The following is a 20,089-nucleotide window of genomic DNA, read 5'->3' on the forward strand; positions in this document are numbered from 1 at the left end:
CCAATTGTTTATTCATATTAAGACACATACGATGTGACATGACACAAGATGTGTGTAATATGCGTAAATCTTACGCGGTCTCCTTTAGGTCCTGATGGTCCTGTAGCACCAGGTTCTCCCTTCAACCCAGATACTCCAGGAGGGCCTCTAGCCCCAGGAGACCCAACCAGGACTGAGTCAGCAGATTCTCCCTATAAACCATAATCACATACATATCTGTGAATCCTTTTTTTACTCTACATTTACTAAATATCTTGTCACAACAATAACTAAAACTATTTTACCTTTTGACCTGGTGGGCCAGCTGGTCCTGTTAATCCATCCCGACCCTGAGAAACAGAACAAACTGTCAGTTAACTACAAGAACCAGGAAATTTACTAAAACAAGAAATGAAACCATCAACCTAATAAGAGGACTCACAGAATCTCCTCTGTCACCTTTCTCTCCTCTTTCCCCCTAAAAAACAAATATACAATGTCATCACTGTGATGCCACAAAAAGAGACCCCATTTGGTTGCCCAACTCTCCTCTCCACCTTATCTCCTGGCCTTCCTGCCTCTCCTAGTTCCCCAGCTCGTCCAGGAAGACCTGGTATCCCTGGCTTGCCAGGCTCCCCAGCAGGCCCCGGAGGTCCCTCTGGCCCTCGTTCGACAATGGCTCTTCCTGGAGGCCCCGCTGGTCCCACAGGTCCTCGGTCCCCTGCGTCTCCTTTGCCGCCCCGCTCTCCAGGAAAACCACGAGCACCCTAGGGCAAAACCAGAATAAAAAACGATTTCCCTATCAATTTCATTCGATTAATTACACTCTAAAGAAAAAATCCAAACAAGATGCTTCATTCTATCTGACTGGAAGTCTTCACATCATTTTGTCTTTTCACTTTAATCCTCAAAGATGCTTAGTCACACTTACATCTGCTCCAGATGGTCCTCTCTGTCCAGGCTCACCCTTATCTCCCTTTTCACCTTTCTCTGAAAGTGTGTCCTTGCTGTCCACAACCTCCTTCAGATCAGACACCTGTGTGGAGCAGAAATCCAAAACGGAAAAGCTTTATAACTTTCAGCAGCAGATGCCCATCTGCAAAATGTTTTAATCCCCAGATAAAACTAGTCATTTAGAATTCATCCCAGCAGCTCAAAAACTGCTCATAAACAGTGTCACTTTAACCTGCCAGGCATAATTCTAAAATATATAAGCAGGTGTATGTGCATAATAAATGAAAGACTCATGCCTACATTTACTGGACTAAATGAGCTGCTGAAACAAGGCCAGACATAAATGGTATGATGACATTTGCAAGAACAAAGTGGGAAATATAACACTTTGCATACATTTGCAGGAAATGTTCTTCTCTATAAGCTATAACAGAAGCAAGAGTAAGTGCTGATTTTAAGACTGTTTAGATAATTGCATTTTTTCCCCATTATTCCATCCATCCATGCAAGTGAAAGCCAAAAGAAATCGTGTTCAAATTGAGTTAGTCATCTGAGGAGTCCACCTACCTGAATACCAAAGCCTGCCAGAGCTTTCTGTACATCCTGGCAGGAAACACGGAGACATTATGAAACCGAGATGTAGAAATGTAAAATACTGACAACTGACAATTACATGACAGGCAATGTGCTGATGTCTTACCACTGACGTCCCGGGTTTGCCAGGTGCTCCATCCTCTCCTGGGTCTCCCTAAACATAACAAGATATGAAGGAGTCAAAAAAAAAAAGTGGACCCTCGATGTCACATTTTCGCTGAATGTTTCACTTACAGTTTCACCTTTCAGGCCAGGCAGACCTCGCTCTCCCTGAAAACAAAAAAGAAAAAATGAGAAATACCAATGAGGGTGAGGGGGGAATCGCACTGCAATATCATCACAACAAACTGCACACAATAATAACGGCATCACAGTAAAATGATTCTTAGATCTTTGCAATCTTTCTTTTGTGCAAGAAAAAATACTCCAGAAATGGAAAAAAAAGCAGGGCTTATTTCTTTAGTAATGTAACTTTGGTGTTAGAGTGTGTGTGTGAGTTGTTATTATTCAGCTTTAATAACATGTTAGTTCAAAGTACTCCAGTTTATACTTGCTAACTAAAAGGTAAGTTAATTGTTCAAAGAGGACTGTGAATGTCATATGCCAACTAAAGATTCTTGAAGTGTAATGAGTTCTCATAAGAATAGAAGGTGAAAGACTTGACCTGTAGCTGCTGTTACATAGAATCACATTTCCATTCACTTCCTGTTTCAGCTACAGAAGCAGGACACCAGTTAATACAAAAAAGCCCAGAAAAAAAAGAAAAAACATCTCAAAACTACAACTTACTCTGGTTCCTGCAGCTCCAGGGATTCCTGGGACACCCTGAAAGGAAAACGGGGACACAAAAATGAAGACACCCTGGCAGCTAACAAACAGCAACTTGTGTAGATATGACACACATAACTGCTGCTTGTGGATGTTGTTGGCTCATGGTTTTGGGGATAACAAGAGCAACATACATAGAATATAGTGGACAGTAATAATTATTTGACTGCCACTTATTTTCTTTAAAAATATATATTTCTCCAATAAATAAGCTAAAAGAATCTAACTAAAAGATGCTCAATTTAGTTTCAGCAGCACCAACAGCGGCAATAAGAATGGTAATGCACACTTACGGGCGTTCCTGGGGGCCCCTGTGGACCTGGGATTGGTGTCGCTTCAGCTCCTTTCACATACACAACCTGAGAAAGGGGAACATCCCGTTTCATTCAAAACGCCAAATTAACTTTGCTATTTTTCACATGTCGGCTTCACTCGCACCTGACCAGGAGGACCAATGCTGCCAGGTAATCCAGGTGCTCCTGGGGGACCAGGGGAGCCTAAAGGCCCAGAAGGACCACGGTCCCCTTTCTCCCCGTCACGGCCCTGAAAAACACATGCTGTTCACAACTGAAATTCACCCCACACACTTTCTTCCTCCTTCACTATAGTAAAGGCTGAACTATAAAATCAAAGCAGGTGGCCGCTGCCACCCCTCCACTGATGTTCTAGAGATAATTAATATGAATTTGCACATGAAACCGGCACTCTGACATTTGGCACCCCTCTGGATTCCACTCAGAAGTCGCTCCACTTAAAGGCTAAGCTAGATCATTAGAGGTGAATTTATATAGCTTCTTCAGAGGAGCCCATTGATTCAGCAGTGAGAGGCTGATGTCAATTTTAGAACAAACTATGGCTGACAAATATACAGCTGAAGGGGGAAGTGATCAGGAGAAAAAAAGGACGGAAAGCTGATATGCAATAAAGTCATAACAGGAAGGCAGGGCGATATAAGGCATCTCGATAAGATATATAAAAAACAAACTGACAACAAACACATTTTTAAAAAGTAATCATATGAAAGATTTTGTGAAAACTGACATCTCTTCCAGCTGCTCCAGCTTCTCCTTTGTCACCCTGTAGATTAGAAATAGACATTAAATACAATCTTCAAAAATAATCCTGCTAAATTATGGGTTTTCTTGTTTTAATCCACTCTTTATGTGCACATCATGTAAAAATAAAAACCAATGTCTAATGTACGTACATGTAACATGCAATTTTACATGACAATCGCGTGGCTTGGTTAGCAAAAATCGTGCCATGGGTCAAGTAAGATGCCTTTACAGAGTCAAACTGTGGAAATCATGTTGACTAAATCGTATGAAAGAGACACAGACCTTTCTACCATCTTCACCTGGCACGCCATCCTCGCCCTGTGAGTCCAAACAAAATGCATTACAACAAACAGGAACAAAGTGCATAATGGCCAGTCTGCCACGGGAGCACTCAGTGCCTCTGCTTTAGAAACTCACTTAAGGGAACCATTATGCGGCAGAGCCTGAAATAAATGTCCATACTGCTTTTGATCAGTAAACATCATTTACAGAATAAAGGTATAAAAAAGGCCATTACCAATTATACAAGTACATCAAACTATGAGGATATTATATTCAGGAGGTCAGAGTTACCGTTTTGCCAGGTGGTCCAGCTTTGCCATTTTCACCTGCTTTACCCTGACAAATAAAAGTAAGGTTAATTAGAAATTTGGAAGCAGAAGTTCGGTAAAAACATGTATAGGCCTGACAGACAGAACAATGGAACATTGTGGGAGTCTCTTTTTGAGTGGGATAGAGGGGTACTCACAGGTATCCCTGGATTGCCTGCAGGTCCAACAGGCCCTGGGGGACCCTGCGCCCCTACTAGTCCAGGTAATCCCTGGCAGAAAAAAACAACAAATAGTCCAAGAGTAGATTTTGCAATGAATTACTAGACACTGTAATACAGTGCAAAATAGATTTAAATGTGATTTGTTTATTTTCTGAGAGGATCACTGTGTAAAAGATTCAGATTCAGAGATGTCATCGCTAGATAGACTTTAATGTGCATGAGCAGCTGCAGAGCTGTTGTACAACTGCCCTGTAAGCCAGGATTTAGATCTTTTAAATAAACCCTATGTTTCAAAGTTCTGGACTTTTAATAACATTATTATGGTCAATATTGCATAACAGTCTCCTCTGAAAAATGGACTGGCCTGGAGACATCTTTCCCTACAGTCGGCTTACGCAACTCAGCACAGATCTAAAAGCTGTTTTTTTACAGTTTCCACAGTGCCCTCTGCAGGACGCCCACTTCAAGTGCATATGCTCACTAAAATTGAGAATGTTGCAAAATAATGACCCCGCAACCCCGAATTGGATGAGTGGAAGAGGGATAGATGGATGCTGGAATAGATGGATGTGGAAGATGGATAGATGGATGCTCATTAAAATCAAACTATAGAAGACACTTCCATCATGAACAATCATTTGCACGGTGATAATCTCAGACAATATGAAAAGTACATTTCCTGAAACTACATTAAATACATTTCCAGTGCAAAATGATTAAAAAGGAACAATGAATGAAAACCTGAAGGGGCAAACAATTATACCCGTCTACTTAAGTAACAATACAACCAAAAATAATGTGTTTATTTTGTAATGATTGCCTCTTTCACACAATCATCTTTAAAGACAGAGAGAAACAACACTTACATCCCTCCCTGGATCTCCCTGTTTCCCAGGATCACCCTATAGCACAAATAAAAACAAATGCAGTGCATCAGCTACACAGAGACTCTGTGAGTCTTATAGTTTGGTAAAAAATGAGACAAACTGAAATACCCTCTGGCCAGGTGGCCCAGGAGCCCCTGGTTTACCATCAAGACCAGGACGCCCATCTAAGCCAGATGCTCCCCGTTCTCCCTGGTAATACATCAGTTAAGAGTTAGGAAATCACATGGTTATTACAGTCTGTAAGTTAGCAGTAAAAGTGATTTAACTTTGCTATGAAGCTTACTTTCCCCTATACACATGTTTCTGCCAGCAGATTCCTACTGGAAATCTGCTGTTTCACTAACAAAACCAGTGGAAGTTTCCTTGCAGCACAATGACAGAACTACACATGTCAGAAGAGAGCAGTAGATGAGATTGTGTGATTCCAAACCTTCTCTCCAGGTGGTCCTCTGTCTCCTGTGTCGCCCTATAAAAATCAACGTGACATAAATATAGTTGAAAGTCAATGAAATTCAGACAGTTAAAGATATGCATTAGAGATAATTGCAATGTAGAGAATGAGAGAAGGAAAGTCCACTCACTCTTGTCCCTGGAGGCCCCCGTTGTCCCTCAGGACCCTTTATAGACGACAGGAAAAGAACAAGAAGTCACATCACTCTTGCATACTAAAATCTACTGAGAACAGGATCTGTGCGCATTCAGATTTATATAGGGCGACTTATCAGATGCTATGAATGCATTTAAAAATTGCAAGAATGAGGAAGACTCACTCGTAGGCCTGGAGCTCCAGGAGTCCCCGCCTCGCCTTTCGTGCCTTTGCCGCCATGCTCTCCTGGGTCACCAGCATCACCCTGGGAATCACAGTGATGTAATCTGCTGCTATATACTTTTTTTTTACCCAGTTACCTTATATTTTTCAACTTATTTCAGCTATTGGTGTTTATTTAGGATATTTTAACAGGTCAAACGAACATACTTGATTTTGTAAAAAAAAAAAAAAAAATTCTCAGTGTCTACATGCACAGAAAAAGCGCTCACCTTTTCTCCTCTCTCTCCTTTCAGCTGGCCCTGGATATCAGCCTGTTGACAAACAAACATGGCAAATGTCACATGTAGCTCTGCCTCCTCTGTGTTATCAAAATTGGGTTATAAGTAGTTAATTCAGTGTTAAGCTGATTCCTGGAGGCTGTTAAACAGTGTTCTGTGACACTGTTTTTTTACCACTGTTCCTGGTGGTCCTTGGGGCCCTTGAAGTCCCTGGTTGAAGAGAATAAAGTGTGTGAATCCACTAACGGTACATATAAAGACACATCTCCCATTTCCAAAATGAAAATAAGCACCATACCTGTTCTCCCTTCTCTCCTCGTGGTCCAGACGGTCCAGGGCTGCCCTGTGATTGAACACAGATCAATAAAGGTGCTGAGCGGCCGACCTTTTTCACAGCTCCTTCTCTCAAGGTCTCAACAGAATAGTACAAGAGCATACTGAAAAGCTGTCTGTATGATAACACATAAATGAGCGTCTCACATTTCGTCCACTCTCTCCCGGGTCTCCTATGTCTCCTTTCTCGCCTGGTGGCCCTGGCTGACCAGTCTGACCCTGAGTGCAGCATCAATCAAAAGGTCTGTTAAGTGAACTTTCAAATGAGGCAATTTAAAGGTTACGATTGAAAACTTAACTTTAAAATATGCTTCAAAGAGATTTGTCATACCCTCAGTCCTCTTTCTCCTGGCTTCCCTGGAAGTCCAGACTCACCCTGATGAAAAATTTAAGTAAAAAAAAGAAAATGGCCAAGAGAAAGGATGGAACTACACCTAAATATTCATGACAGAAGGATCCTTTCTTTGTGGATATATATGATGAGGATGATATTCTAGTCAAACAAACATATTATAAAAGGTAAAAAGAAAAAAGAAAGAATGTGAAAGAGCAGATGTTATACTCACAGGAATGCCTTCATCACCCTTCTCTCCTCTCTCACCCTAAAAAAACGGGATTAATAATTTATTTGGGTGTGAAGCTCTGTGGCATTAAATTTCAAAATCGACACTAATCCAGTAGAGCATCTGAAGAGAGTACACATGCACAAAAGAAAGGCACTGGACATGTCATGAATACATAAAGGGTACTTGTTTTTACCTCTAAAACGACCATTAGAAAGAGGCGCATGTTGAAAGAAACAGAAGAAGGTTGCTGTTGATTTTTGATTACAGCACTGAGAGCAACATGGACAACCTTAATATCTTAATACAAAAGTATATGGACACCTACACATTACACCTACAGGAGCTGCTCAGCCATGAAAACCCATACCATGAAGGTCCCGGCACACAGTTATTGTGCTGATGTTAATGCGCAAGGAGGTTTGGAGCTCTGTACCTTTACGTGGTCTGACACTTGGTAGCTGAGTTGCTGTGGTTCCTATATCTTTCTGATTTCAATAATTGATTGTGTTTGTATTTTAGGTGATTGTGGAATATCTTGCAGGATAGAAAGTGACTTGTTAAGGTGTGGCCCAATACTTTTATCCATATAATGTACTTCACTGTGTAAGGTAAACCAGTGAAAGAATAAAAGAGTATAAAAGTTTCAGTAGAAGCTATAGTTTCCCATAGAGGCTGGACCATATGGTTGATATTATAATAAGAATATTAATGTGGAACCAGAAAACATTTTCCATATATCATAAATTTAGATTATCAACTGATTATTACACTTATTTTAAGTACAGAAAATGTATGTCAACAGTCCTTTCTAAATATATTTACACTGTGGAGTAAAACTTAAATTATCACTCAAGCCTACATCCTATTTGTAAACTCTTGAAAAAAAACTGTTGCTTGTCACAGTAAAGGTCAGGTAGTAACTTCATCCAAACACCGCTCTGACCTGTTTACCGGGAACGCCTGGCTTTCCTGGGAATCCTGCGCGTCCATTTTCTCCCCTCTCTCCCGATTCACCTGGATCTCCCTAACAAACAGTTAAGAGGACCAGATAAACAATCAAACAGACACTAATAAACAAAAACAACTGAAAGCATACACAGCAGGCCTCTCACCTTGGCACCTGGCCTTCCGCTAATACCAGCGGGCCCCTGAGGGAAAAGCATATGTTTATGTACTTTTGCTCTGAGAGGTTTGGGAATGACAACAGGTGGCACAAGGGAATGCTTCATGAATAACTGATGCTTGTGTCAGGAATACATCACGGCAGTTGTAAACAGTGCATCTGTGCCCTTTGTAGCTCTGATAAAGAGAAGTTAGGATGACTTACTCGCTCTCCCGGCTCTCCCTTAGGTCCTGCAACACCTGACCCTCCAGAGCCCGGAGACCCCTTACAGTATAAGAAAAAAAATCAAAAACCATTATGAGGTACGGCAAATGATGAACATTTAAAAGCAATAATTAACCTATTTTTCTCACTTTCTCTCCTCTCTGCCCTGGTTCTCCCTTTTCTCCTCTCGAACTCTCAGGGCCAGGTACGCCTCGCTCCCCCTGCGGGTGAAAAGCGGCGGAAGTTACACCCATGAACTCTGAGCGAGCTCCGCTAAAATGAAAAGTTGTAGGAGATGCGATTTTACACATTACCTGTTCTCCTTTCCTCCCTGGGAGACCTTGAACCTGGATGATTTAAATAATTCAATAAAGGCTTGTCATCATACACATAGACTGTCGTGAATATTAAGTGTACATCCAAAAAAACGCATGAATAAATGAATGTATGTGATGATTTTCTCATGTCTGATTGCTCACAGTTCTCCCAGGCTCTCCTCGTGCACCGTCATTTCCCTGGGAACAGACATGTTCACTTGTTCTTTCATCTTTGCTTGGAAATTCATTACACCAGATTATGAAACATTCAACGTCAAAATCACGTTCCTATTGACCCGCTGCCTCTCATATCATTGCACTTAATTATATCAGTCTCACCTTTTCTCCTGGCGGTCCACTGGGTCCTGGTAAACCCTGTTACAAAAAGGAAACACCATTTTGTGAGACTCCTAATGCAGATGATGCAACAAGCATGAAATGGAAAGGCACACAGATGACATTAGCCAATATAACATAGCAGTCTGTCACTTACTCTTACACCTGCTGGTCCTGGAGGGCCTGGCTTCCCTGAATCTCCCTGAGGAGGCAATTTAATTCAGAAAAAAGTGAAAAAAAATCTTTTGAAAGCACAAGATGCTAACCTTTAACTAAGACTACAAACTAAACCAGTACTCACTCTTCCTCCAGTTTCACCAGCTGGTCCTCTCTCCCCCTACAAAAAGGTTCAAATTCAACACGTGATCTTTCGGTGAAAGTTTCCCTGTATTAAATCAGCACATGCAATCAACAGAGTCTTACTGCCATACCTGCAAACACTACAACTGAAAACATTACAAACCTTTTTGGGGTGTGCTTGAATACGTGTGGGTAAAACGATGCACAGCATCAGTGGTACCAATCTACTGAGCATCAGTGACATCACTAAGGTGTTTGCTGAGAGGATACTAAAAATCCTTCCCATCTGGCAAGTGATAAAATGGCATCATCCATCATAATTCATGACTGTTTCTTTTCTCGGGCTCTTTAATATATCATTTTATGACCTCATTACTTATTCATTCATTCTGATTTTTTTTTGTGAGTAGCATAAAAGGACTACAGCTGTTACATCATCACAATGATTTTTTTAAATGAATGTTGAATCTTATAGAAAAGGGGCCCCAAATATTGTGAAAAGTTATCTTGATCCATATAACAGAAAGACAAATAAACAGTGACACAAAGAAAGATTCAGTCTCATGTCATGTGACTCACCCTATCTCCCTGTGATCCAGGCTCACCTGGTTGCCCTCTGTCTCCCTATCAGGAAAGAGAGAGTGATAGAAGTCATTATTCCGTTGGAAAAATGGCAAAAGTTTGTTTTTTTTTCCCTGCCATCGACTTACCTTGCTGCCAATTTCTCCTGGAGGCCCACGGGGCCCCTGAAAAACAGAAACAAAATGTTCAAACCTAAATTTATCAGCTCCACTGAGGGGGTTATGAATTTATTTCTGTTTCTAATTACACTGTTTCCTAATTAGCAGGATTTCTCAGCACCCAAACATGGCCATTTAGAAAGCATTTCCTCAAAACTCTGTAACTGTAAGGCACAGAAGCACTTTTTTCACATGTATTTATCTATCTAAGCCACCTTCATCATCCTGTCTGTTCTTTCTGATATTTACTGCATAAAATGGATACATCTTCATCATACTGTACTATGAGCCATGCTTTTTAAACACCCATGTGTCTGACCTACCCTGTCCCCAGGTTCCCCATTTTTGCCTGGAGGTCCAGTTTGTCCTTCGGCACTGTCACCCTGAAAAATAATCACAGGCCTGTGAAATAAACACATTGCATCATTCTTAAACCGACTCAATAGGCAACTACCTTCTCCCCTTTTCTGCCCTCAAGTCCTGCAGGTCCTGGTGGACCCCGAGGTCCCTGAAGTCCTGGAATACCCTGATAATACAAAAAGCAATTAGTAAATGCAAAATATGCCTTGCTTGTACACAGAGCCAATCTCCAAAATAATGTGTCAGCACACTGTCTGCGATTGACAGCTCTTACAGGGGAGCCCTTCTCGCCTTTCACTGCCACCCCGCTGCCTACTCCTGGAGGTCCCTGTCAGCAAAAAGAAATAAGAGGTGAGAAATCATTCTGCTCGTGTGATCCTTCGCAGTGAAAGGACAAGTTGGTGATGGTGTGACTCACCCTCTCTCCTGGGCTTCCCTTGTCTCCCTGTAGAAAAAAGTGGAGGAGGAGAGAGAAAGACAGATTGAGAAAACAACCGGGGGGAGAACGAGGATTCAGAACATTGTTACTAGGACGAAAAACTCTATAATAAGTTTCCCAAGAGACTGATGTGCGTCATGTGTATGCACACAAACTCACAGGTTGATCTGTAAAACAAAAACCCAAAAAACAAACAAAGGACATCTCTGCTGTTTTATGTATTGTTTTATTGCGGTCATAAGCCGCTACTTTTTTCCCACACTGTGAACACTGCGGCTTATACTGACGTGCGGCTAATGCATATTTTTTGTCATGCGGCCAAAAACATTTTGCCTGGTAACAGTAGACCAATAAAATTGATAAGTAGTATATATACGGTATATATTTTTACCGGTTGTTATGTTACGTTGTAATGTTGTTTGTGCACTGTTCCGTAAAAAAACATACGCAACGTAATTTGTGTGTTACCGATACGTACGTATACTTAAAGGTAGCCGTGTTACAGGCGCTGTTCGAGGAAAAAAAGCATTTGCAGTATGTATTTTTGTATGTTACCATAACGTTTATGTTACCATGTTTATGTTACCTTACGGATTAAATTAAACGTTAAAAATCCTCACGTGTAATATTTTTGTGTAGATATCTCATATTACAAGTGAAATGCATACAGCTTAAAATCCGGTGCGGCCTGTACAAGTGCAAAATTGATTTTCTTTCTAGGATTAGAGCGTGTGGCTTTTCATCAGGTGCGCTCTGTAGTCCGGGATTTACGGTACCTTAAAGCAGATTGACATAATACAATGATCTGTTAATAACGGGACATTCTTATAAAATAACTGAAGAATTGGAAACTTTGCTGGGAAAGAGAATAAAGGATGTGATTTTTCTTCATTATTTCCCAGTGGGTCACCACAGCTGATCGATCTGTCCCTTTATCCCCAGCCAGTGACCAGTGAACACTATGATAGACAGGGTAATTCATGTCCAGACTTCAGACTTCGCAAAATCAAACAGCATCAGTCTCTGGGGCGATCGTGGCTCAAGAGTTGGCAGTTTGTCTTGTAATCAGAAGGTTGCCAGTTTGAGCCCTGGCTCGGACAGTCTTGGTCATTGTGTCCTTGGGTAAGACACTTCACCTGTTGCCTACTGGTGGTGGTCAGAGGGCCCGGTGGCGCCAGTGTTCGGCAGCCTTGCCTCTGTCAGTGCGCCCCAGGGTGGCAGTGGCTACAACGTAGCTTGCCATCACCAGTGTGTGAATGGGTGGATGATTGAATGTGTAAAGCGCTACACAAATACAGGCCATTTAGCATCAGTCTCTGTTATTGAATATGAAAACTGGATTTTTAATACATTAAAAGAAAAAAAAGACCTGAGACTTTTTAAATATGGAGTGGAAAACTGAAAAGTAGAACCCTGATAAAAACCTCCAACCAAAGAAAAACTGCCCAAGGATTTCTTTACATATACAGCCAATGATTGATATTCCACTGATGAAATATGTAGGCAGCTCAATACTACCACCATGTGTGAGACTTTGACAATAACAGTTTCTTGTTGGAGAAATGCTCCACAGACTCCATAAACCATATCCAACAGCTGTTTTCTCAGTAGGAATGGAAATAATGGAAAGAACTGAGTGAAAAAACTGTACCCACCCAAGTATATAATGACCAGTATATAATAAGCTTGTATATAATAACAGAGCAAATATTCATTGCATTTGAAATTGCTGCTGTTTCCTTGTACTTGTAACAGAGCTCAGGGAAACTGACTGGGTGGTTTAAGATACGTTTTAGCACCGATATGGCAGAGAACAAAACTTCTGCACAGAAGTCAACCTGGCGGTCAGTGTTTTGCACTAGGAAAGGATGTGGGCTCATACATACATGAGACATGAGTAAGGGCACTTTACAAATCTGATGTCAAAAGAATTAACTATGAAAATCTATTTCCTTTTTTAGTAGAAGCGAAACAATGCAGGAGAAAAACCTTGACTGAAAGCCCTGGTGTTCCTGGTATTCCTGGGCGACCATCCTGGCCTCGTGTCCCTGGAACTCCAGGTTCTCCTTTGGTGCCGTCCCTGCCTAGCCGACCTGGTATACCCTTGCCACACAACAAAAACTCAACTCAGTACATATGAATGATGGATGACCATACAAACCATTTTAACTACACTCTCTTCTACACATAAGATTTTACAGATGACACTTTGGCCCACTGTGGGTTTTAGGATTACACTGGCTATTTAAAAGAAGTTAAAGAATGCTGTGAATGTCAACATAAAAAACATGACTGGTTATCTGGTGCTTTTCTTACATCTGTTCCTGGAATGCCTGGTTCTCCTTTCCTCCCTGGAAGACCCCCACCACCAGTCACAGAACCTGGTTCACCCTAAAATATCAACAAAGTGCAGTAAACAGTGGAATAATAATACTTCACCTTTTTTCTGAATTGGAAAAAAAGGTTAAGATGTTTTTAAGCTCACCCTTTCACCTTTATCACCCTTGGGCCCCAGTGGTCCTGGTGTTCCTGGTTCACCCTAGAACAACAGAAAACAAAGGAAACACTGCAGTTCAAACTCAGTCACCAACAACTCTCTGGTACAGGACGGCTGGGGCTACTTACTGGGTTTCCTCTGACACCAGGTAAGCCTTGTGAACCCTGTGCAGTAAAAAAAAAAAAATAAATAAATAATAAGTAACAGTATTTTATTGACTCGCTGCTAACAAAATCATAAACAGTCAATCTGTGGGTTCCAGTCACTCTACTCACAGGAACACCTGCATTTCCAGGGGCACCTGGTCGCCCTGGTAACCCTTGATTTCCATCAATACCAGGAAAACCCTAAAGAGAACACGGCTCATTAGTTTGCTTCTGTTTTGGCTGGTTTGTATGGTTTAGAATGATTTCAGCTACACTTACTCGCTCTCCCTTTTCTCCTTTTACCACTAGCGAAGGGTCAATTGGGACACTTTGGCCTGGTGTTCCTGGACGACCTTCAGGGCCTCTGGGGCCATCTCTCCCAGGCAAACCATCACGACCCTGTATGAAGATTGCTATTTTCAAGAAAGAGCTAGCATGGCGGTGGACTGCAAACCGACATGCAGATTTGCATTAACCATAGGCAGGCTAAAGCAACTTAAACAGCACAACCTGTGTAGAGCTGCCAGTTAACACGTTCAGCTGAGCCAACACTGTTGTGGGCTGATATTGATTTGCTGGATTTGCGACTGAACCAGACTTTGTGGCCTGCCTGGACTGACTTTACACTCAATAACTGGACGCTTGCTAAAATGTCATATCAATATCCATTTGCAGTAACACTGCACTACTGCAATGCCAAACTGAATCATCAAGTTCAGTATAATTAAATGACTCACAGGCTCTCCCTTGCGTCCATCTGCACCATCTCTGCCTCTCTCACCCTGTGGGTTCAAACAAAGGAAACAGCATCTTAAAAGCTGAAGAACAAGACCACTGGAGAAAAAAAAGTGCAACTTCAGCTCTTCAATACCTTTTCTCCACGTTCTCCCTTGTCACCCTAAAAGAAAATTAAAAAATAAAACTAAATATTTAGAAATTACAATATGAACGGCAACAGAAGAAAGCTCTTGCTTTTATCAGTTACATAATTAACAAGCAATTAATCAGAGCAGGTTACATCAGTCAATTTGTGGTTATAGGTTATAAAACGTAAAAATACAGCATGACGGTACACAATAACTTACCCGAGGGCACTGAATGGTGCACTTATCTGTACTGTGAGTAGTCTAAAAAACATCAACAGAAACAGCTGAGATTTAGACTTTAATTCTTATCACCGTTAAAATAATCGACACATATTCACTAATGTGAGTGTTACAGATGTTTAAATAGTTACTGGAAAACTAGCTGTTTTGTTTGCCTTCTTCTTTTTTTAAGTACATGTCAGTCCAGATCACACCAAGCTTAACTCTAATTCAAGATTGTAAACAAAATATTTTATCTGGTTTCTTCCCACCTCTTGCGGCCTGGCAATACCACAGAGCAAGTCAGCTAGATTTGATTGTAGCGTGTTCAGCTGCGCTGGATAGCTTGTATACAAGAGGTTGTTGTTGCCATCTGACACAGCCTGATACAGCTCCACAGTGTCTGCCTGGTCGACACCAACAGCTAGGACTTTCACACCTAGCAAACATGCAAACAGAAAAATCAACAGTATTTGTTTGCAAGGCAGAAAAGATCATAATATCTGTAGTGTACTGCAAGTGAACAAACTATTTGTGGAATTATTTTGTAAGCATTGTTAATTAATTAAATTGTTTATTAAAATTTGATATGCCAAATACTCGGCATATCTCAGCATGATGTGCAGTGTGTCCGGCTCTGTTCAAGATGCTTTCAGATGTTTCATTCTATTAATGCTTTTCATTTATTTTTAGATTGAACACATGGCTTCCTACATTTTTAGACACACTTTTGTGGTAGATATGTCCCAACTAAACTGTTCCAATTCTGTCAAATATGCTGCCTTCATAGGGACCAGGCAGTAACACCCATCCAAGTTAAAGCAGCTGTCATTCTATTATATTCTGTTAATATTGTGACTTCATGTCAGTGATCCTCTGAAAGAAAACCTGTAGCTTTGAGACTGCTGGCTGCAAGGCTCAGGTCGTCATTGGAACGTTTGTCAGCGATGATGACAATAACACCAGGGACCCTTAGTCTCCGTCCAGCCGATGGGGTCAGGACATACTGTCTGGTGAATGTTACCGCCTCACCTGCAGAGGGAGACAGGCAATATCACAAATGTCATCGCACAAAACAAAGCAGCTGCTCACATGGCACTCAGTAAGAACAGCAAAGGACTGTCAGAAAAGATAAGGAGAAAGACAAAAATCCCAACCGATGTTGCTCCCTGGGCTTTCATCAAAGGGTATGGACTGAATCTCTTGAAGAAGGGTGTCAGATCTGGCATGGCGATTGAGCAGGAACCATATTTTGGGTCTAGAACCATATACTACAACCCCAATCTGAAACAGATAAAAAAAAAAAAAAGCCCATAAGTAAAAGCTAAAAAAGGACTGGAAATAAAACAGTTGTACATTTCCCTGATCTGTTGTGAGACTTTATTTTGACAAAAAGTACCTGTGTGTTGAGGGCTCCAGTAGTTCTGAGAGACTCTGCTGTATTTGTGAGGAATTCACGTAAAGGTCTTGCAAGATTAATACGATCAGTCGACGCAGGTACCAGAAACACCACATCTAGAGACCCAAGCGCACACACTGCAAATAGAGGTGTGTGTCAGGGTTAGTAAGCGATACATTCTTAAACAAAAGCATATGAAAGAACATGTGTTTGTTTTACCAGGGCGTCCAACTACAGAGCTTTCCCCTCCTAGTCCACTTGCAAAGTTGGGTTGCAGGCTAAATCGATATCGAAGGCCCAAACGCAGCCCGGGCACCTCATAAGAGTTAGATGAAGCAGGCAGCGTGACGGACAAGACTCGACCACTATCTGAGAAATGTGAACAGTGGGATTAAATGAAATGCATAATGTTAACAATGCAAGCATGTAGCAGTTGAAACAAAACAAAAAAGTGAACATGTATACCGCGATGCCTTACCTGATTCTTCTCTCCAACGAAGAATATATCCGGTGGCACCTTGTAAAGGACTCCAGCCCAGCCGCACAGAATCCTGGGTAACCTCTACCACTCGTAAAGTTGTGGTAGGCAATGAAGGCGGGGTATAATCACCAGCTGTGTGCATTCAGATGTAGTCAATTTATCCCATTTATCAGTCAGTTTTGTACATTTTAACGGTTTTCTGTGAAATTTGAGATTTTGCAACAAGGCTTCACAGAACCCTGCATATTCCTGAAGGTTTATGTTAGCACCAATCAGTATTTGTGAATTACCTCTAAAACACATTTCCTGCAATTATATCCAAAAGTCAGGACTCACGTGTGGTAACGCTGACAGATACCGGGGCTCCCTCTCTGTTTTGGACTAAAGCCATGACCTGCACCTCATACTGAACTCCAGGGTCCAGCTGGTCTAAATCCACTGCTGTCACATGTCCAGCTACCAGCTGACTCCTCTCTTCACCACCTACAGCAAAACACAGCAAGAGTGAGTGATCTAAGAGAAACAAGCTTTTATAACACTTTAATATCAGAAGAGACAAAAGAAGAAACAAAACCACACACCATCTGTTCTCCTCCAAGACACACGATAAGATGTTGCTCCCTGCATGCCAACCCAGGTGACTCGGACAACCTCTCCGCGGCCCTCCTGGACTTGCAGTGATGTCACAGTCCCAACCGTGGACTGATCTGGTTCTGTCAGTAGGATCAGGAAAATACTAAGCATTGTTTACTTTAAAATATTCCAAGTAATCCACACTCACAGCTAGGTTTATGTAAAAAGATACACTTTGCACCTGTTGTTCTGGGTATTTGGCTGATCTAGTGAGATACCTGTTTTGACATCTAGAACTGCAGGAGTCCCTTCTCGAGATCCAGTCAGTGTAGAAACCTGCACTGTGTAAGTCGAATCTGGCTGCAGTCCATCGATAGTGTAGGTAGAAACACCGGCATCAACGTTACGACTAGTTTCGACTCCTGCAGCGAGCAGAATATTGTTTGACACTAACACATTCCTTTATTTATTAATCATGTATGTGGTTCCATGTAAATGCATGCATTTGCTTTTAATGCAAATAATTACAAACCATCATCACGGCGCCACGTGATCTTATACCCAGTTGCCCTTGAGGAAAGTGACCACGTAATGTGTATTCTCTGAGGCGTGGTGTCAAGGACACGAAGTCCAGACAATAACCCACTTTGGGGATTGGTCCGAGTAACCAGCGTGGCCACCTCTCCAACACGCTGATCAGCAACAGCTGCAACACCAATTATTAGTGCCTCATCTGGCTGCAGGCCTTCTAGGGTGAAGGCCGTGAGCTCCGCTCCCAGAGTACGGGATTGTTCTACACCTACAAAAGGGAGAACATAGGGTTACAAAAAAATCTAAATTAATCAAGCTAAAACAGAAAAGAAATATAAACAATTAAGCAACAGTTAGAATTTTGTGTGAATTCTTTAGAGACTCAGATAAAGTGAGAAACAAATAATGGAATAATACAACATAAAAGATAATATACCCTAAGATCTTATATTGATATACTAATATATATAGGATAATATTTATATGCATAACACTTACTGTTGCCTTGTCTCCAAGTAACCCTGTACCCCGTTGCTCCGGTAACACCTGTCCAGGTAATTCGAATTCTCCGACTATTTGCATTTATTACTCTCAGATTAGTCACCTTTCCCACAACTTGCTCTGCAATTATTAATATAATGATTAATAAAATATAGCATCACAGTGCTTTTAAGGAAAAAACAGTGGATAAAGCCTGAACTTCACAGAGGTCCATTCAGGTTCGAACGTTTTCAAAGATAAAAAACAAACAAACACATCTGCCATTGAGTCATCCAAAGGCAAGTGAATGTGATGATCTTTTTGTTTGTTTTTTGTTGTTGCTGAAATTGGCAGGTAAAAGAAAGACACAGGAGAATCAGAATGTCAGTAGCTTCCTAAACTCACCTGGTTTGATATTGACAGTCACCGGGTCTCCTTCGTTTTCTCCCACCAGTGCCGTGACACTGACACCATACGAGACCCCCACTATCAGGTCTCTGAGGTCAAGGGTCGTCTGGTTTCCAGGAATGAGTCGTACTTCTTCTGTTTGCGCTGACATGACATGAATCATACAGAAATTTTACCACCAATCATGTTTTTATTCATTTGGCAACAGAAGATATTGATTTGTTTTTCTTTTTAAATGACTAAGTTCAGCGTACAGTCAGTGTTCAAGATGATAACTCTGTACTGTGTGGCCCCGGCTACACCGGTCCAGCCAAGTCTGACAGTGCTGCCCAGATACTCCACCACTCGCAGGTTGGAAACCCTTCCCACTGGCTGTTCCTCTGCAAAATCAAGGGTCAAAGTGATTCCGGCACAATCAGCATGTTTATGACCCATACAGTAAATCCAAAATCAGTTTAGGGTTCAAGGCGGACCTCTGAATGTGGTGGAGACAGGTGTGGCTTCCTCACGACCTTCGAACAGGGTGTACAAGGTGAAGATATATTTTGTGTTTGGTTTCAGGCCTGTGAGCACAGAGTTGGTGGTGCTTCTTGGAAAGGACAGACTCCGGACAGGGCCTCCTGAAGCACAAAAGAACAGTGAACAGGGATCAACTTTTTCTCACTCTATATATAATATCAGTGCAGTATATGCTTTCTATTTCTATTTAAAGTTGGGATATAATAGAATACAAAACTAAAGCTGGCAAAGTTGGGAAAAAATCATAAGAATTAATTTTTTGAAATTTTGCTTTCATGGTATATGTATGTCTAACCTTCCCCCTCCCTCCACTCCAGCCGATACCCTTGAGAGGACTGAATGAGTCTCCAGGTGAGGCGGATAGAGGAGGGACTGGTGATAGCTGCTCTGAGGACCTGCTGCTCTTGACGCTCTGAGGGGAAAAAATAATACATTATGCAATATGTTTTGAAATGTTTGTATGTACATGGGATGGCTTATTATGTTCTGTAATTGCATCTTCTGTTTAGAATGGCTGCAGACTTTCCATTCTAAACCAATTTCAGTGTAAATGGTGGGCAACAAACCCACTTTCAAGGTACATTTGCCATACTACAAATTCTGTTCTTGCAGAATTACTACATGCATGGACTCCTGGAGCTTTTTTACTCCACAGTCACTGATTCACACACACATGCGTGCAAACACGCACACACACTAAATAAGAGCAACTTATTGTTTTCGTATCTTGTGCCAGGAGGACTGAAAGACGCTTCTGCACTTAAATAGACGCCCATGATTATTGGACACCCAGTCTACCACGAGAGCTACAGCCACACACAAAGATCTATCCCCAGACACACTTCATATTGTGTCGTGATAGATTATTATAAGACTGAAAGTAATTCCATCGAACATGAAACTTGCCTTCTTTAAACTTGATACAAGTACAATTTTTATAGGAGTAAATAGGGTAAGTACCAGGCATTTGTTGCAAATCAAATGTACTTGATTAACTGGTCATAAGCAATTGTGAGCACCTTCATAAAAAAAGACGTTCAGGTCTGTTTTAACAGATTGTCACAATCTTCCCAGGACATCCTAACAAATTCAACCCCAGGTCAGACTGTGCAATGCTCAGAGAAACTGCGAAA

The 20,089-nt window shown here is 41.4% G+C and overlaps 1 protein-coding gene across 2 annotated transcripts in view; it reads right to left on the bottom strand.

Annotated features, from left to right (window-relative positions):
• The window catches only part of col7a1 (collagen, type VII, alpha 1), a 65,841-nt gene that overhangs the window by 32,556 nt on the left and 13,196 nt on the right, over positions 1-20,089 (bottom strand). For both annotated transcript variants that reach the window (XM_084928392.1, XM_084928391.1), the window contains exons 13-77: positions 19,252-19,368; positions 18,911-19,057; positions 18,692-18,817; positions 18,435-18,581; positions 18,048-18,170; positions 17,551-17,817; positions 17,297-17,440; positions 17,027-17,158; positions 16,782-16,928; positions 16,443-16,577; positions 16,184-16,333; positions 15,965-16,101; positions 15,723-15,849; positions 15,454-15,597; positions 14,838-15,004; positions 14,566-14,607; positions 14,352-14,378; positions 14,218-14,262; positions 13,760-13,879; positions 13,610-13,681; positions 13,463-13,498; positions 13,323-13,376; positions 13,154-13,228; positions 12,827-12,940; positions 10,817-10,843; positions 10,673-10,726; positions 10,493-10,564; positions 10,362-10,421; positions 10,009-10,044; positions 9,878-9,922; positions 9,300-9,335; positions 9,156-9,200; positions 9,002-9,037; positions 8,825-8,860; positions 8,660-8,692; positions 8,495-8,566; positions 8,346-8,405; positions 8,131-8,166; positions 7,962-8,042; positions 7,019-7,054; positions 6,784-6,828; positions 6,600-6,671; positions 6,418-6,462; positions 6,294-6,329; positions 6,111-6,152; positions 5,843-5,923; positions 5,654-5,689; positions 5,503-5,538; positions 5,181-5,261; positions 5,052-5,087; positions 4,162-4,233; positions 3,987-4,031; positions 3,696-3,731; positions 3,397-3,432; positions 2,794-2,898; positions 2,649-2,714; positions 2,317-2,352; positions 1,762-1,797; positions 1,634-1,681; positions 1,501-1,536; positions 911-1,015; positions 537-746; positions 422-457; positions 285-329; positions 75-191 (exon numbers count right to left, since the gene is read on the bottom strand). In XM_084928392.1, coding sequence (XP_084784518.1) covers positions 75-191; positions 285-329; positions 422-457; positions 537-746; positions 911-1,015; positions 1,501-1,536; positions 1,634-1,681; positions 1,762-1,797; positions 2,317-2,352; positions 2,649-2,714; positions 2,794-2,898; positions 3,397-3,432; positions 3,696-3,731; positions 3,987-4,031; positions 4,162-4,233; positions 5,052-5,087; positions 5,181-5,261; positions 5,503-5,538; positions 5,654-5,689; positions 5,843-5,923; positions 6,111-6,152; positions 6,294-6,329; positions 6,418-6,462; positions 6,600-6,671; positions 6,784-6,828; positions 7,019-7,054; positions 7,962-8,042; positions 8,131-8,166; positions 8,346-8,405; positions 8,495-8,566; positions 8,660-8,692; positions 8,825-8,860; positions 9,002-9,037; positions 9,156-9,200; positions 9,300-9,335; positions 9,878-9,922; positions 10,009-10,044; positions 10,362-10,421; positions 10,493-10,564; positions 10,673-10,726; positions 10,817-10,843; positions 12,827-12,940; positions 13,154-13,228; positions 13,323-13,376; positions 13,463-13,498; positions 13,610-13,681; positions 13,760-13,879; positions 14,218-14,262; positions 14,352-14,378; positions 14,566-14,607; positions 14,838-15,004; positions 15,454-15,597; positions 15,723-15,849; positions 15,965-16,101; positions 16,184-16,333; positions 16,443-16,577; positions 16,782-16,928; positions 17,027-17,158; positions 17,297-17,440; positions 17,551-17,817; positions 18,048-18,170; positions 18,435-18,581; positions 18,692-18,817; positions 18,911-19,057; positions 19,252-19,368 — 5,099 coding nt within the window. The remainder of the gene's footprint in view (positions 1-74; positions 192-284; positions 330-421; positions 458-536; positions 747-910; positions 1,016-1,500; positions 1,537-1,633; positions 1,682-1,761; positions 1,798-2,316; positions 2,353-2,648; positions 2,715-2,793; positions 2,899-3,396; positions 3,433-3,695; positions 3,732-3,986; positions 4,032-4,161; positions 4,234-5,051; positions 5,088-5,180; positions 5,262-5,502; positions 5,539-5,653; positions 5,690-5,842; positions 5,924-6,110; positions 6,153-6,293; positions 6,330-6,417; positions 6,463-6,599; positions 6,672-6,783; positions 6,829-7,018; positions 7,055-7,961; positions 8,043-8,130; positions 8,167-8,345; positions 8,406-8,494; positions 8,567-8,659; positions 8,693-8,824; positions 8,861-9,001; positions 9,038-9,155; positions 9,201-9,299; positions 9,336-9,877; positions 9,923-10,008; positions 10,045-10,361; positions 10,422-10,492; positions 10,565-10,672; positions 10,727-10,816; positions 10,844-12,826; positions 12,941-13,153; positions 13,229-13,322; positions 13,377-13,462; positions 13,499-13,609; positions 13,682-13,759; positions 13,880-14,217; positions 14,263-14,351; positions 14,379-14,565; positions 14,608-14,837; positions 15,005-15,453; positions 15,598-15,722; positions 15,850-15,964; positions 16,102-16,183; positions 16,334-16,442; positions 16,578-16,781; positions 16,929-17,026; positions 17,159-17,296; positions 17,441-17,550; positions 17,818-18,047; positions 18,171-18,434; positions 18,582-18,691; positions 18,818-18,910; positions 19,058-19,251; positions 19,369-20,089) is intronic.

This window comes from Perissodus microlepis, chromosome 5 (genome assembly GCF_051167445.1).
Source record: "Perissodus microlepis isolate ML-2025 ecotype Zambia chromosome 5, ASM5116744v1, whole genome shotgun sequence".
NCBI classification, from domain to species: Eukaryota; Metazoa; Chordata; class Actinopteri; order Cichliformes; family Cichlidae; genus Perissodus; species Perissodus microlepis.